Consider the following 15463-nt stretch of genomic DNA (forward strand, 5'->3'; position numbering starts at 1 on the left):
AATTTCATTGGTTCACTCCAGGAGCTAATTGGAACCCATGTGTTAAATATTGGCATATGTTTCAAACATTAGCGAGTACAAAAATTGTATTTTTATAAATAGCTCTAATATTATAGCAACTAAACATTTTTGGTACATAATTTTCTGTATGATTAGACACTACTTATGTCCGGTGAAACGACAATCTCAGAAAATGAGATTTGTTTAGGATTTCGGGAATTAAAAAATTATGTATTTAGAAGCCGAATTTTAAAATAAGTGACATTTTGAAAGTAGACTTATATAGTCCTTAAGTTTTATTTCTATATCAAGAATTTTTGCAACCAACACTTTAATTAGTAAATGAAAATAGGTTGTGACAAAATGATTCCTATTTCTTCAAAAGTTATTGTAATTAATGGTAAATCTTACCAGTTTTAAAACTAGGAAAAAGTAATTTTGGGAAATTTTGTTCACAACCTATTTTAATTTTTATGATTTTTCTAAGTAAATTTTCACATTATATAATTTCAGGACCTGAATTTTTACTCACTAATATTTAAAAACTACTTTTTTTGGCTAAGTGCTAAGAGACTGTTTACTATACGGTATACCTCATCCATTTCTTTAATAATACTAGATAGTGAATCAATGAAACTAGGCAATAAGTTCATTTTTTCTTCCAAAACAATACTGTCACTAATTATTTGTAAATTATGAAATTAGAAAAACACTAATAAACGTATCTAAAAATGGGGTACCTGTTTTTTAAGCATTCAGTACGTTGTAGGATTTCAATGAACATATACTGAACAAGACCTTCTTCTTTAGGGAAAAATCTACATGCCTGCATATACATTAATTTAGTTATCCTAATTCATCTTACTTAAGCCAAAATGATTAATTCTATAATTACCGGAGCAAACAATCCATAGCCTCTAATGGCAATTGACACATGGCGATTTTCAGTAACCGGTTCTTTGAAAGTTTCTTTGAAACTTTGTACAAAAAACTGTTTCCAATTTATTATAATCTGCACATAATCACTAATAGCAAACTCAAGTCCAGTAACTTACTTGAAACATTTGTGCACAATTTTGATCTCCTTCTTTAGCCTTAGCAATTAAACTTTCCGAAATCTGAAATTTTTTACTAGTTATCATAGATTTCCATCATAGTCATTAAATACAATGAACCAACTAACCTCTCTTAAAAAACTCTCCATAGCTGAAAACCCATCTAATCGTAGTTCTCTATTATTGTGTTTACTCCATTTACTCAAACAAAAATATATTTTTCGATAATCAGCGTATAAAAAAATTGAAAACTGTGGGCAATGTTTCGCTAGCAGTTGAAGAGCAGCTATATATGGAATGAAATATTTTTTTTGAAGTGTGACAGCAAATAAATAAGGGGATGAAGAAGTTCTTGGACTTGGTTTGGCTAGCACAAGGGGTAATTTTTTTAATATTTCCATCCCCCTTTACTCTTTACGAAGGATTTTATCTACCATAGTAACAAGTAGTTTGCTTCTTTTGGGGCTTTTATAAGACAAAACTAATTTTGTGCGTTCAAAAAAATACATACTACAGTTTTAATGAGGTTATATTCATTTTAATTTCTAAAATATTTGTTATTGGTTAAAAACTAATCACAGTGCAATAGTTTGGATATATTTGGTATTTACAAATTAAAACCCTTAATTACTTCCTAGAATCTTCAAATTCAAACCCTTAATTACTTTCCTAGAATCCTCAAATTTAAACCCTTAATTACTTCCTAGAATCCTAAAATTTAAACCCTTAATTACTTCCTAGAATCCTCAAATTTAAACCCTTAATTACTGACTAGAATCCTTTAGAGAGACCCAATTTAAAAAAAGTGCTAGTTTTCTAGCAATTCTATTGTGGTTATTTACATTGGGTGGAAATAAATCGCATAATTACAATACTACAATGTGAATAAAAAGTAAGATTTGAAAAATTGTAATGGTAAAGTTAATTCAATTAGCCTATTAGCAAACTGTAAAAGTTTTACTAATAAGAATAATAATCAGATAAACCTTTTTGATGATTATTAAATTATTATACAAAATCAAATTAATTTTATATGTAATCTCCCTGCAAACCAATGACTTAATTAAATATTAAATTAATGAGCAGAAATATAGTTTTTGCACCTGGACAGCCAACTACCAAGAACCAACAGTAAACAGTAAACAGGATAAAAGGTACTTACATCGATATATTTCATATCTAGCCAATAGTTCTGTAGGATTTAGAACACTAACTACATATCCATAGATCAATTTTGATTTCACAGGATCTAAAACAAATTAACAGTTTAAAATTTTGAATCCTTGCTGCATTAATTTTCCATTTTTGGCACCTTCTTCAGCACTAACTGTAAAGTTGTGAAGATAGCCAGTAAGTCCTTGAAAGCAGCCAGTTACTGTGGCAGTATCCAACTTTTTCACTTTGGATGTCAATTGTACTTTCAATTCATTCAAAAATACTGCTAGAATTCTGGTGTTTTGTTCAATCATATTTTCAGGGTAGAACTGACTTAAAAGACCCAAAATACTATAGATTTCTTGTTTTACTGTAAAAAGTATTTTATTTATAGAAACCCATATAGTAAACGTTACATACATTTTGAAACAAACCCAAAGGTGCAAGTTTTGATGGTTGTGACAGTTGCAGAAAAAGATGCTTAACCTTCTCATTAATTTTAAATGCTGAAGACACATTCGTTCCATGGTAAAGTTCAAAAACCTAAATTGTTTGTGATAAAGTCAGTAGCTATTTCAGAACAGATCTACCCAAAAGTGGCCACCGTTTTGATCTTACTTTTCCTGTAACAAGTAAACTGTCTTTTCTAACTGCAGCCGTTGGGCAACGAAGAAATAAAGAAAAAGTAATATCCTATGGAATAAGGCATTTATAGAATTTCAGATGTCAATCTAGCAACAATTAGTGCATAATGGACGTAACCATTAAAATCATGTATTCACAGATTTTTGAGCTGTAGACATTTCACTAACTGGAACTTTCAAGGCCACATTTCTCTATATAAGTCCAAGTCAGTGGCAAATAGTGGAAAATTGGCCACACATTTATGCGTAAAAGCTTAAAAACTAGCTTGGTTGACATTTTCCAACTAAATATTCTACAGTTCTCTTTATATTTCATTAGCAAGAATACAACACAAATGTACATAAAATGTTCATTATTGGTCAGTAAACTCATTACTGTCCAGATAGGAAATTTCCACTTCTTTCCATATTATTTGCAACCTCGGAAACCCTGGGAAAATGCCACCAGAAACAAACTGAAGCTCATGATAATTTTTTTGTTATAAAACAACATTCAGACGTTTGAATGATTATGCCCACCATAAAATATTTAAAAATTTAATAAGGTCTGTACCTGGACATTCTCTGCAGAATCCACCAACTTATCTTTGAATCTCTTAAAAAATTCGCTTATTATAACAAGAGCTTTACTTTTGGCATTATCAAACTGTAAATTAAAGAATTAAAATTTTTGACACAAAAATCAAGTTTCAAAATACCACCAGAGTTAAAATTTACATCAGCACATGAGTTTTTCATTTACTGTACAGAATTGTTCAGGTTAACCGAGAATGTGTACAGCTATAAAAATTAAAAGGGCGTGGTTTAACTTCCATAAATCATGAGGCAAACAGGGTGCTGACTTTGCTGAGTGCATATTATCTGTTCACATGATTACATTACTCTAATAATAAAGCACTACATAATTAATTATCATATAATACAAACACTTAAATTTTGAAAGCAACGTGTCACCAGGTATTATAACAAAATTGAGTTTACGGAAATTGGAGTATCATGGTAAATGTGGTTAGACTAAATGGAAATATATATATAGCAATTCATTTCCTGTTTTTGTTACGCTCAAGCTGTGAAAATTTCTTGAGATTGGCACATGTTTATTAAATTACCTAAAAACAGGAATATTTTGAGTTACAGCATAGAGAAAGAAAGAAGGGGAGATATTAAAAAGGGGGCGACGTAAACTCCATGGTAACACACATCGCCATTGAGCATGAGAATGCGTGACATCATAATATGTGGGAAATTGAAACTTTCCAGAGAGAAAGAGAAGGTGTCATTGTGCCACGTGCGTAGAATTGGTATAAAATAAAATAAAGCAACACTAGATATACTAGTAATGAAATAAAATTTATACCATTCCAAAACATAAAAATAAATTGGTGGAATATAAGAAATGGATTGGCGCTTATGGGAGAACCAATTTCACACCAGTAATTATTAAAAAGACCAACTATGTGTGTTCAAGGCATTTTTTGGGAGGAAATTGGGCCCACGGAATCAAATCGTATACCTCTACCTAATTTTGGAGTTCCCGATTTTTTGGTATGTAACATTTAAGTACCAATACTATAGTTTTGAAAAACGGTTTTATGTAAATTGAAATTGTTTCATTAGGGTTACTAAGATTATAATGGTGCCTATCCGTTGGATTTATCTATGGATTTATCAAAGACTGAAGATCCAAGTGAAGTGAAACAAAAAAGTAAAACACTATAAGATATATATTTCTCAAAATTTAAAAAATACAGGTTAGTATCATTAGGATGATTACATTTCAATGTCATAGAAATCTTACAATGACAATACTTCATTATTATTTAGATCTTAACACATTTTTTTTATGGCCAAAGTAAAATATGATGAAGAAATTGATTTATCTGTAATAGAAACCATAAATTTTCTAGTCAAAAACACCCAAAAATCATTCTTAATTGATGTTCTTTCAACATTGAGTGAGAAAAGTATCAAAGATCAAGCTTCTTTCAAAATTCATACCAGATTTTTGAAGTCTTCAGTTAAAACCAAGATTGAAGTCATAAATTGTTTAAAAAGTATGGAGGAGTACAATAACCTAGATAGTTTTGGAAAATAACTAACTGCAAATGATTGGCTTAGAAGGTTCATTGATGAGGTACTTTTTGTTAAGTGGGTGAATCTGAAGCCAGACATAGCTGGACCTAAACAACAAAACCAAAACAATATTTAACACCATTAGAAGAAACTGCCAAAAACGAAAAACTAGTGAATCACATTTGTGGGGTTATAATAGGCCGTGGGCCGAGGATCAAAAAGACGCTTAGTTTTTAATTCATCTTATAGGCTTCGCATACAAAGGTTTCTCAGTTTAGCCATGTAGTACGAGTAACTCTAAGTCAAAAACCGCGTTTTCCGCATTTCTATCGTGGTTCAGTGGGCGAGGGTGGGCAAAGGTGGGCGGTAAATCGGAGGATCGTTTATCCGTTATTTGCGCGTGATCTACTTGGGCGATTTGGATAAACGTTACGTCAAACGATAGATAACAATCTTGGCTTTCTCCCATTTATACATTTATTACCCATAATGCATTGCAAAATGAAAATATTCGAGTTTGAAGAAATATTTCAAAAATATAATGTTCAATATTATAAAAAAACTGCATCATAGAATAAAATAAAAAAAATAATATATTTTGTTCTACATTTTCCTTGGTCTAAGTGTAATTTTAAGTCATAGAACTTAAAAATCGCCTTATTATAAAGCTAGTAATTAATTTTTTAAGTTAGACCCCATACACAGAAACAATATCAAAATTAACATGGAAATATTGAATTTAATAGGAAAAGGGTGAATTTTGGCACAAACCTAGTGCCTAAGATCTTAATCAAAATTCTAAAAGCCCTCCAGGGTCCGAGGGATTTTTCCCCCTTTCCGCCCCCTTCTGTAAAATATGACTATTACACGGATGGTTTATATCATATCTTTTGATCTAACTATCATACAATGTTGTTTTAGAGCTCGATCGATAGAGAATTAGCTAGTTTGTTTTTCAGTCCTAACCAATTTAATCAGTACACACAAAAACAATAAAAGTGTTTTAATAATTTTATCCCCATCACTGCGTCCCCTCCCCTTTTTTCAATTCCCTTTCATCACCCGCTCGTGGGAGTGACTGGGTCATGGCTCTATGTTTCCATCTAGTGAGGAGGAGGTATAATACACCGTGTCTAAAAACCGCGGGAACTTAAAGCAGAGATGTCTAACAAAGATTAATTATTTAGGAAAATGGGTGACACTCGCGACGATTGCATTATACATTACGATGATATTGCAGGAGAAATAATACCATTTTCAGAAAATACCTTTCAACAAGTACGGACATACGCGGAGAAATGGTCACTGTACAACGTTGAAGTACAAGCCAACGAAGATCATTTATCTGATTCTTCAGATGATTTAAGTTAGTGGGGCCTTATGATTTATATTTTAAGTTGTATAAAGCAAATAAAAAAATGTGCTTTCTCAATAATTAATGTTGGTTTCTACCTAACCTTTGACGTTTTAAGTATTAAAACAGGAGTATACAAACTTCGAATCTTTAGCATTTGGCGATCTCGACCTCCAAACGTTATATCTCGAAAATACTAAAATCTTATACATGTAGATAAGAAATAGTTTGAAAAAATTTGGTGATTCAGACCTTCCAAATGGTGATTTTTAAAATTAAAATGTTGGGTACCCCTGTTTTAAAAAATAATTAAAGCTAGCGTTAATAAAATTTTACACGTCATCCTACTTTCTTCGATAACTTCAACACTCTCTCTCCCACGTAGTAACGAAACCCTAAAACCGGAACCGCTACTTTAATCAATTATATTTTGGATTTGCAATTTATGAAAGAAATGTTTGGACTACGCCTTTGATTAAATTCGTTGAGATTGAAAATAGGTTTGGTTACGTAAATTAAAAAGCAAACTAGCTAATTCTCTATCGCTCGACCTCTAAAATGAAATTGTACGATAGTTAGATCAAAAGATATGATCCAAACCGTGTAATAGTCATATTTTACCGAAGGGGGCGGAAAGGGGGAAAATCACTCGGACCCTGGAGGGCTTGTGGAATTTTGATTAAGATCTTAGGCGCTAGGTTTGTGCCAAAATTCACCCTTTTCCTATTAAATTAAATATTTCCATGTTAGTTTTGATATTGATTCTGCGTCCGGGGCCTAATTTCAAAAATTAATTACTCGCTTTATAATAAGACGATTTTAAAGTGCTATGACTTAAAATTACACTTAGACCAAGGAGAATGTAGAACAAAAATTATTAATTTTTTTATTTTATTCTATGATGCAGTTTTTTAATAATATTGAATATTTTATTTTTGATATTTTTCTTCAAACTCGAATATGTTCATTTTGCAATGCATTATGGGTAATAAATGTATAAATGGGAGAAAGCCAAGATTGTTATCTATCGTTTGACGTAACGTTTATCAAAATCGACCAAGTAGATCACGCGCAAATAACGGATAAACGATCCTCCGATTTACCGCCCACCTTTGCCCACCCTCGCCCACTGAACCACGATAGAAATGCGGAAAACGCGGTTTTTGACTTAGAATTACTCGTACTACATGGCTAAACTGAGAAACCTTTGTATGGGAAACCTATAAGATGAAGTGAATGATACGGAGCCTCGGCCCACGGCCTATAATAAGGAAATTGGTTAAAAGGTTTGAAGAGCCTAGGTTTTTTGAAAATACTATATTAAAAATTGGACAAGGAGACTAAAATTAGGATAGAAACTTTTATTATTTTTTATTTGAAATGTCAGTATTATGGTTACATCAAAGAATGGTTGGGGCTAAGTCAGCGAGCGACTTGTGCCCCAGGTAAAAGATAATTAGTAGGGATTAAGATTTTTCAAAAACATTCATAAACAAACCGAATTTTTTTTCAAAGATACTATCTTAATTAACAACAAAATGAAATGTAGAAAAAAGGCTACACAAAGTAGCTGTCGAGGGGTAAGACACTCTGCAAACTTGGTGTACACTGCCGTACCTTTGACAGTGCTAAATTGAACTCGCGAACTCTTGAAAATATGTACCTTTAACAGTGCTAAATGCTCGAACTCGGTGTACAGATTATCTGAGACTGTCTTACCCCTCAGTAGCTGTAACTGAAGAAAATAATATTTTATGGGGTAAGTCGGCAAGACAGACTTTTGTATAAGTGATACTTTCGCTAACTGTAGGGGGTAGCTCTTAGGTCTTTCAATCAGCGAAAATTTAATGAATTAAAACCAAAAATATTGTGCTGAACAAAGACATTAGACAAAAAGTTATATATTTTACATAAGTAAAATGAACGTTTAGAACTTGATCTAAGTAGAAATTATGTTTAATTCAGAGAAAACGGCATGGTATTAGAAGATAAAACTTATTTTATACAAGACGTTTCGAGCCGAGGCTCTTCTTCAGTCGTTCGTTAGTTTTAATTAAAACTAACGAACGACTGAAGAAGAGCCTCGGCTCGAAACGTCTTGTATAAAATAAGTTTTATCTTCTAATACCATGCCGTTTTCTCTGAATTAAACATAATTTCTACTAATATTCACCATGGTAAATAATAAGTTTAATATATTGATCTAAGTACCTGATTTTAAAGCTATTTGTACAATTTGTAGTTGCTGATTTAAATGACGTTCCTTTTAAAGGCCGACTACATAAATCTTCGGGTTACTCTGTCTTTCACTGGAAGTAGGCTGACTGCATGGCACACGTGTATTACAGTAAGCCTACTTCCAGTGAAAGACAGTAAATCGAAGATTTAAGTAGTGGGCCTTTAAAACAATTAAACTTCCTCCTTTTTTGAAAATGTGTTTTTTTTTTAATTTTTGAACAATTCCTGTTTGTGGGTTCTTTAATTAAGGGATTAAATTTTTTAAATTCCCTTTCACTGTATCCACAGCTAAGTAGGTCAGGGTTTTCGTGGCTACTAACAGCTTGCCGGGGCTTGCCAAAATGGTGTTCAAGGGGATTTCGATTAAACTTATTTGTTAACACAAACGTGTCACCCCTATTTATGAGGAATTTCACTGCTCCTATGATAGAATGCACTAATAAACCAATACTTATCATTATTATATCACTTAGGGTATTATTAAAATCTAGGGTATACGCCCTGTTGTATGAATTCCATCTAAAGTTTCCCGACCTGCTCAAAAGCATAAACTTATTTTTTCTGAGATACATCTAGACACGCATTTACTTCATCTTTCCACTCCTTCAAGTAGCCCAAAAAATTATCTCCCAACTACTAATATCATTGAAATGGAAAATAAATTAAAATCCTAATACCTGTTATAAGAGTTAAATAAAATAATACTTTAAGGGCCCCTTCCAGAGACGAAAAAGTTTTGTTAAACAACAAAAAAGGGGGTGTGTCTCGTTATTTTACTAAACTTTAAAAAAACGCGTTCCAGATACCTTTTAACGAAACCAAAAGTTTAGTTATTTTATACGAGAGGTCAGGAGCTTTTGTTAACGCGTTTGGAGGCGAAAATAATGAAAAAATGCCGACGGAGTTTCTTTGAGCTAACGTGATAAACCCAAGTGCAGACAATATCGAAAAACAGATGTCTCGCTTAAAATAATGTATCGTGAGTGACCCAACTATGAATTGATTATAAAAAAGGATTTTTGGCACTTATACCAAGGTTTCTTAAATAGACTGGTTGACCGACTCCGTCTGAAAAACCCCATGTAAAAAAAGGGCGAGCTTTCCTGCAATAGCCCGGGTATTGAGATCAGAGCCGTCAATTGACTTTTGAAATTGTTAAAAGTATATTAAATTAGCTTTAACAATTTTTAACATGTAGTATAATACGTATTGACCAATTAACGAACGTTACGTTTAGTCACGTAACTACATTTACAACTAGCTTATAAATGATCTGGCAAACCTGTATATCAACTAGATCTCATGAGGTTTTTTTTGGTTGGTTGCTTAGCTGCACTCAGTTAGAAATAATTATGTATATATGATTAACTAGTTTTATTAAACCTTTTTAATAATGTTCAAGAGAGTCGTTTTTGTTACAACACATTACCCTAACAGAAATAAACTGAAGGTTCAAGGTCGTCAAACAGACATGTTTTTTAGCATAAACGCGTTCGTTTACCGCGGTTTTTCATGCTATTAAAAATGTTCAATTAAATAAATATCAACGTAAATGATAACGTCGAGTATAAAATTAGTTATTTTTTATCTTATACCTCTATGTTTAGTTTTAAAATACAAAATGCCTAAATGCTGGGTGTTAAATTGTACAACTTCAACCTATCCGAGAGTTAATAGAACACATGGCGACCAAGAAAACTGTAAATATCATATTCCACATTTTTTTGAAGCTCCAAAAGATTTGGAAAGGCTTGCTAATTGGCAAAATATATTTAAAGAGAAAAGCCTAGATATTTAATATGCGAAAAACATTTCAATGAAGAGGACATCATAAAGGAAAACATTCATGTAATTAACAGTGAAACTGTAATAACTCCAAGGGATAGGTGGCTACTTAGAAAAAATGCAATACCGCTTCCCAATGAATGTAGAGAAAGAGAGCCTCGAAGTCAGCCTTTACATAGTATTACAAACTCTCCAAAACCACAGAAATCTCCAGACTTAAAAAAAAACTTGACGTATATCTGATTTGATCCAGTTTGTTATAATACAATATCTGACCGTAAGCAGTTAAGATCATCTTATATTAGAAACACAGCTAGACTCACATCTGAAGATGGAGTTTTTTCTAATGAAGAACCTTTACAAGAAGTTATATGCTGTAAATAAAAACAACAAGAACAAGATTTAGAAAACCCATTCAAAACAGAAAATTTCGTAACATCCCAAAGCTCTACCAATTTTCCAAAGGTTGATTTAAAAATAGGCCAAGAACTTAACCAAACAAAGGCTAAAAGTTCACCTAAAAAAGCACAAAAAAGAGGTAATAAAAGTTTAATTTTGAAGTTGTTTCAGAATTTTTAAAAGAACCACACAGTTGTCGCTTAATGCTTAGATTTTATAACTTGAAAAGTAATATCTTACTCAAAAATAAAATTATTAAAAAACTCAGGAAGAATATAAAAGAATTACAAGCAGATAAAGATAAGTTCGAAGAAAATTTCAAAAAGTTGGAATCGCTACCAGAGAAACAAAAATTAGTTATCAGTGAAGCTGTTTCCAATAGTTGCGTAAAGTCTGCAACTGGTTTTAGATACTCAACTGATTGGATTTTAGATTGTCTACTAATTAAAATTAAATCTTCATCATTATATGACTTTTTGCGAACAAATAACTATCTCCCTCTACCATCTGTGTCAACTCTCAACCACAAAATTAAAAATCTGGAGGCCAAGTTTGGTTTTGATGATAACATTTTTGAAACTTTATGACACAAACTTTCGACATTAGAAGGGAATGAAAGAAGAGGAATGCTGTTATTTGATGAAATGCAAACGAGTCAACACATTGATTTCAGACCACATGAATGCAAGATTATTGGCAAAGCGGATTACGGTGAAGTAACATATGAAAAGCATGAAAATATTAATGGAAACCACGCTCTGGTTTTTTTATTTTAACCATTTCTGGGAGGTTGGATTCAAACTATTGGTGCCTTTTGTACAGTCAATGCTGCACCAGCTGCAGTTTTGAGTCAACTCATACTCCAGGCAATTTTAAAACTACATAAGCAGGAGTAATTGTTGATGGTGTGGTAGCCGATGGACCTGCAAGTAACCGATCAGCATTGAAGACTTTAGGATTGTCTACAGTAAATGGTGAAATTAAGAATAGCTTCTCTCATCCTTGCGATGAAAAGAGGACTATTTTTTTTGTGATCCTCCCCATGCGTTTAAATGTGAAAGGAATAACCTCTTAGCTAGTGAAGTTTTCATTGTAAGTTTAAATAACAAATTCCCATAGAGATAGTTACGACATCTGTTAATCATGGATGACACTATAATTGGCGCATATTTCAAAAATTTTAAATTCAATATCAATGTTGTTTACAAGACTCACGAAGGGATTGTTAGTATGGCTCACTATCGCCAACTTCTAGATGCAGACAACAACATGGCAAACTCCCTACGTGTGGTTCCTAAGCTCACCGCTGGTCATGTTAATCTAAATGCTTTTCAGAAGATGTCTGTCAGATTAGCAGTTCAGGTAGCCTAGTTTTAAGATGGTTTTTGTTGGTAATTGCAAAGATTTATATGAATATTATTTTCAGGTTTTCAGTAAGTCTACTGCAGATGGAATGGAATTTTATCAAAACCAAAAAGTACCAGGATTAGAGGATGCCACGCATACCATCGCTTTCACTCGTCGCATGAACAATTTTGACTTGTTAAATTCCGAACTTCCTAAAGAAGCAATATGGAATAACACAAATGGAAAAATCAAACTGGAGGTATCTAATGCAATGCACTATGTACTTATTAGCCTGCAGTCTAAATTTATAAAATTCCAGACTCCAAGAAAATCTAAAGTGGTTTGAAAATTGGGAGTCTTACCAAAATAACCTACCGAAGAACAAGAAAAAATATTTCTTAAGTAAACAGACTTGCGAAAGCTTCAAGACTACTATTCAAAGCACAATTGATTAGACTAAAAAACTACATTCAGAAGGGTTCAAATATGTACTTACAGCAAAATTTAACCAGGATCCTTTAGAAGTAATAAAATATTTTTTTCAATTAAATATGGAAGTAAACTAATACAAACACTTTCCTATTTCACCGGTTTTTTGGAATGGTTAGGCAATCGTCAGGTGATGACCATCCCACCCCCAACCAGTTCTTGTATATCTATAGGCTACTCTCAGTGCGATCTTTAGTGAAACCGCCAAAACAAGCAAATGTAGAGTTCAGTGAAACAGAAATTTTCTCAGACATAATTAACTTGAAACCAAATTCAGAGAGAAAAAAATCATTGTAAATGATAGAAGACAAACTGACTGAACTGATGGAAAGAAACATATTTGAAGAAGAAGCCTGGCCTGATATGTTCTTCGAAGAAAAAGAAGCATTTGCTAGTTCCGATGAATGTTTGCAATATTATTTACGAGGATATGTAGCACATAAATGAAAAGTTCACGAAATGTAGCCAATGCTTGGACTCTCTAAAAGACATCTCTGGAAATTATATGCCTGAAGCTGCTTTGGTGAAACTGAAATCGCATGGCGGTTTAGTCTGTCCATCTCACTCTCTTTATGGACTTTTTTATTTAATTGAACAGTCAGTTAAGAAAATAAGTGTGGACATAAAAGAGGATGCTTTTCAAACAATTATTAATAATGTATTTGAATCGCCTGAACTCCCAAAAAATTTAGTTGGATGTAAAAATCATTATTTAGGTGTTACCGCAAGGGCCCTCAACTTATATGTAGTGTCTAGAATTCATTTCATATGTAGAAACATGAATCGCAACCTACCAAGTAGAAACAAGAAGCAAATCCTCGCTAAACAATCTAAACTCACATAAAATGCCCTTAAACAATGAAATTTTTAATATAGAATTTATTAGTATATATTTGTAAATAAATACAACAGCAGTCTTCTCTAATCTAGCTAAAAATAGCTACTATACCTTTAAAATTTTGTAATTATTAAAAAAGTTGTAATTTTCAGCATAAAGTAAACGCAAGTAGTTGCGTATATTAAAATGTATTTTCCTTATCTATATTTGGAGTTTAATTAATAAAATTATTAGAAAATCATTTAAAAATGTCTTAAAACCGAGCCGAGAGTGAATGTTTCAGGATAACTACCGTAAAAATTGTAGGCCCAATAAACCTGCTCGGGCGCATTTTCCAAAAATCTTCATGGTTACAGACGCGAGCGTCATCTACTAGCGTTTGAAAACCGTATCTTAAATGCTCAACGCTAAAACAGCCAAGTCGGTCAACCAGTCTATTTAAGAAACCTTGCTTATACCAATCAAACATTTACCTGAAACCGCATTTATTGAGCTACAAATGGGAAACTAACTTGTTGAGGTTAACGGTAATAGTTAGTGTAGGGGCTGTTGGCTCGCGTGGCATGAACGGCTAGCCGCCGCCACCCTGTAAGACCCATTATTGGTTTGAGGCCCAAAAGAGCCGCAGGGTGCTAGTGGCGTCCCCACAAATAATCAAGAACTCGAACGATTTTTCTAACTACTCGAGTCCCTGAACGGGTTTTTCTAACTACTCGACCAAGCAAAATTTTCAAATAATCGAATACTAGAAAACACAACTCAACTACCCAATTTATTTTTTATATTTTTCAAATTTAGTTTTTTTCTAGGGAAAGGGTAAAAAGTGGCGCCTTCCACAACAGTAGTATCTAAATTTCTAAACTAGAATTAGAAACTAGCCTAATTCTACATTAAATTTATGAGTACCGATTACCAAACTTAGTTAAGCCTTTGCCAAAACCATAAACCACGAAACAACGTAGTAACTATGAATGGAGAAAACATTCTACTAGTCTATGGTTCGCTCTCTCTCTTGACTGTGACGTAGTTGCGCACAATGATGCACATTATCGTACAAGCTTTAGTCGGTAACCATGGTGCTCAGCTGACGCCTAATGATAGCTTTTTGCAAAGGCACCATCTCTCCCCTTCCTTCTTGCGCTTTAAAGGGAAATTAAAGTAGAGTTTGGGGAAAAAGTGAAACTGTGGAAGTATTTAAAAAGGCATATATGTGGCACTTTCGCACTATGCTGAAGGTTGTAAATAAAACAGTACCATCCAATTTGAAAACAGTAATAATTTTCCCCAGTCTCAAACACCATTGCTACACATTAATTGGTTATGGTCTTAAATTTAATTACACTGATGTTTTAGATATTACCTCGACAAATTTGGTTGCATTCCTACACTAATTTCTTATGATACAAATTAAATTTTCTTGCAAGGATGCTTTAGCTATGAGCACAATTTTTTAATTCATAGAGTAGTGTTAGTGCCACGTGCGACATCACATATGTCAACCATGCTTTTTTCCATAGAGAGAAAAACACCACAGTTGCCTATGTGTTAGTAAATTGGAACTCTGCTGGTTAAATTAATTATATGGATTTTTTACCTTCTTGTAGGTTGCCGTAACATTGAGAAATTTCAATAAGCCCAAATCATTATTAAATAAAACTGAACATGCATTTCCTATATAATTTGAAAAAGATCAGAATGATAAAAAAACAATGAACTTAAAATTTGAATAGAAACATGAACTGATTATATCTAACCTATATCTTTCTCCAAAAGTGGTGTACTAAGACATATTTGCTCTATGCTGTTCAACAAATTAGATGCTGTTGATACTTCTGACTCTTTATGGTCATTGATTTTTGTAAGTTCAAGTAGTTCAAACAAATATTCTCTTAATCCTTCCATAGTAATCTAATTATGGAAACGGCATAATTTGAAATTACAACTTGAATGTACATTTGAAAAAGGAACCAAAACAAGGGAAAAGGTTTTCTGCACTATCTGCAGACTGCAGCAGCAGTTGTCCGAATTTAAACTTTCCTTTTTAGTGCCGATGCAGTGCTGCCACATCAAACGAAAATATTCATTT

General features: G+C 32.7%; 1 protein-coding gene across 1 annotated transcript in view; it reads right to left on the reverse strand.

Moving 5' to 3' along the window:
- LOC149947891 (DNA-dependent protein kinase catalytic subunit-like) overlaps nucleotides 1-15355 on the reverse strand; it is a 37574-nt gene extending 22219 nt beyond the window's left edge. The window contains exons 1-12 of the mRNA XM_090170981.1: nucleotides 15132-15355; nucleotides 14972-15048; nucleotides 3408-3500; nucleotides 2829-2903; nucleotides 2645-2753; nucleotides 2368-2580; nucleotides 2218-2304; nucleotides 1184-1341; nucleotides 1056-1118; nucleotides 896-991; nucleotides 741-826; nucleotides 594-678 (exon numbers count right to left, since the gene is read on the reverse strand). Of these exons, the coding sequence (XP_090027107.1) occupies nucleotides 594-678; nucleotides 741-826; nucleotides 896-991; nucleotides 1056-1118; nucleotides 1184-1341; nucleotides 2218-2304; nucleotides 2368-2580; nucleotides 2645-2753; nucleotides 2829-2903; nucleotides 3408-3500; nucleotides 14972-15048; nucleotides 15132-15279 (1290 nt within the window). The 5' untranslated portion in view covers nucleotides 15280-15355. The remainder of the gene's footprint in view (nucleotides 1-593; nucleotides 679-740; nucleotides 827-895; nucleotides 992-1055; nucleotides 1119-1183; nucleotides 1342-2217; nucleotides 2305-2367; nucleotides 2581-2644; nucleotides 2754-2828; nucleotides 2904-3407; nucleotides 3501-14971; nucleotides 15049-15131) is intronic.
- Nucleotides 15356-15463: the final 108 nt, after the last annotated feature.

Source organism: Leiobunum rupestre, chromosome 4 (genome assembly GCF_980474605.1).
Source record: "Leiobunum rupestre chromosome 4, qqLeiRupe1.1.hap1, whole genome shotgun sequence".
NCBI classification, from domain to species: Eukaryota; Metazoa; Arthropoda; class Arachnida; order Opiliones; family Sclerosomatidae; genus Leiobunum; species Leiobunum rupestre.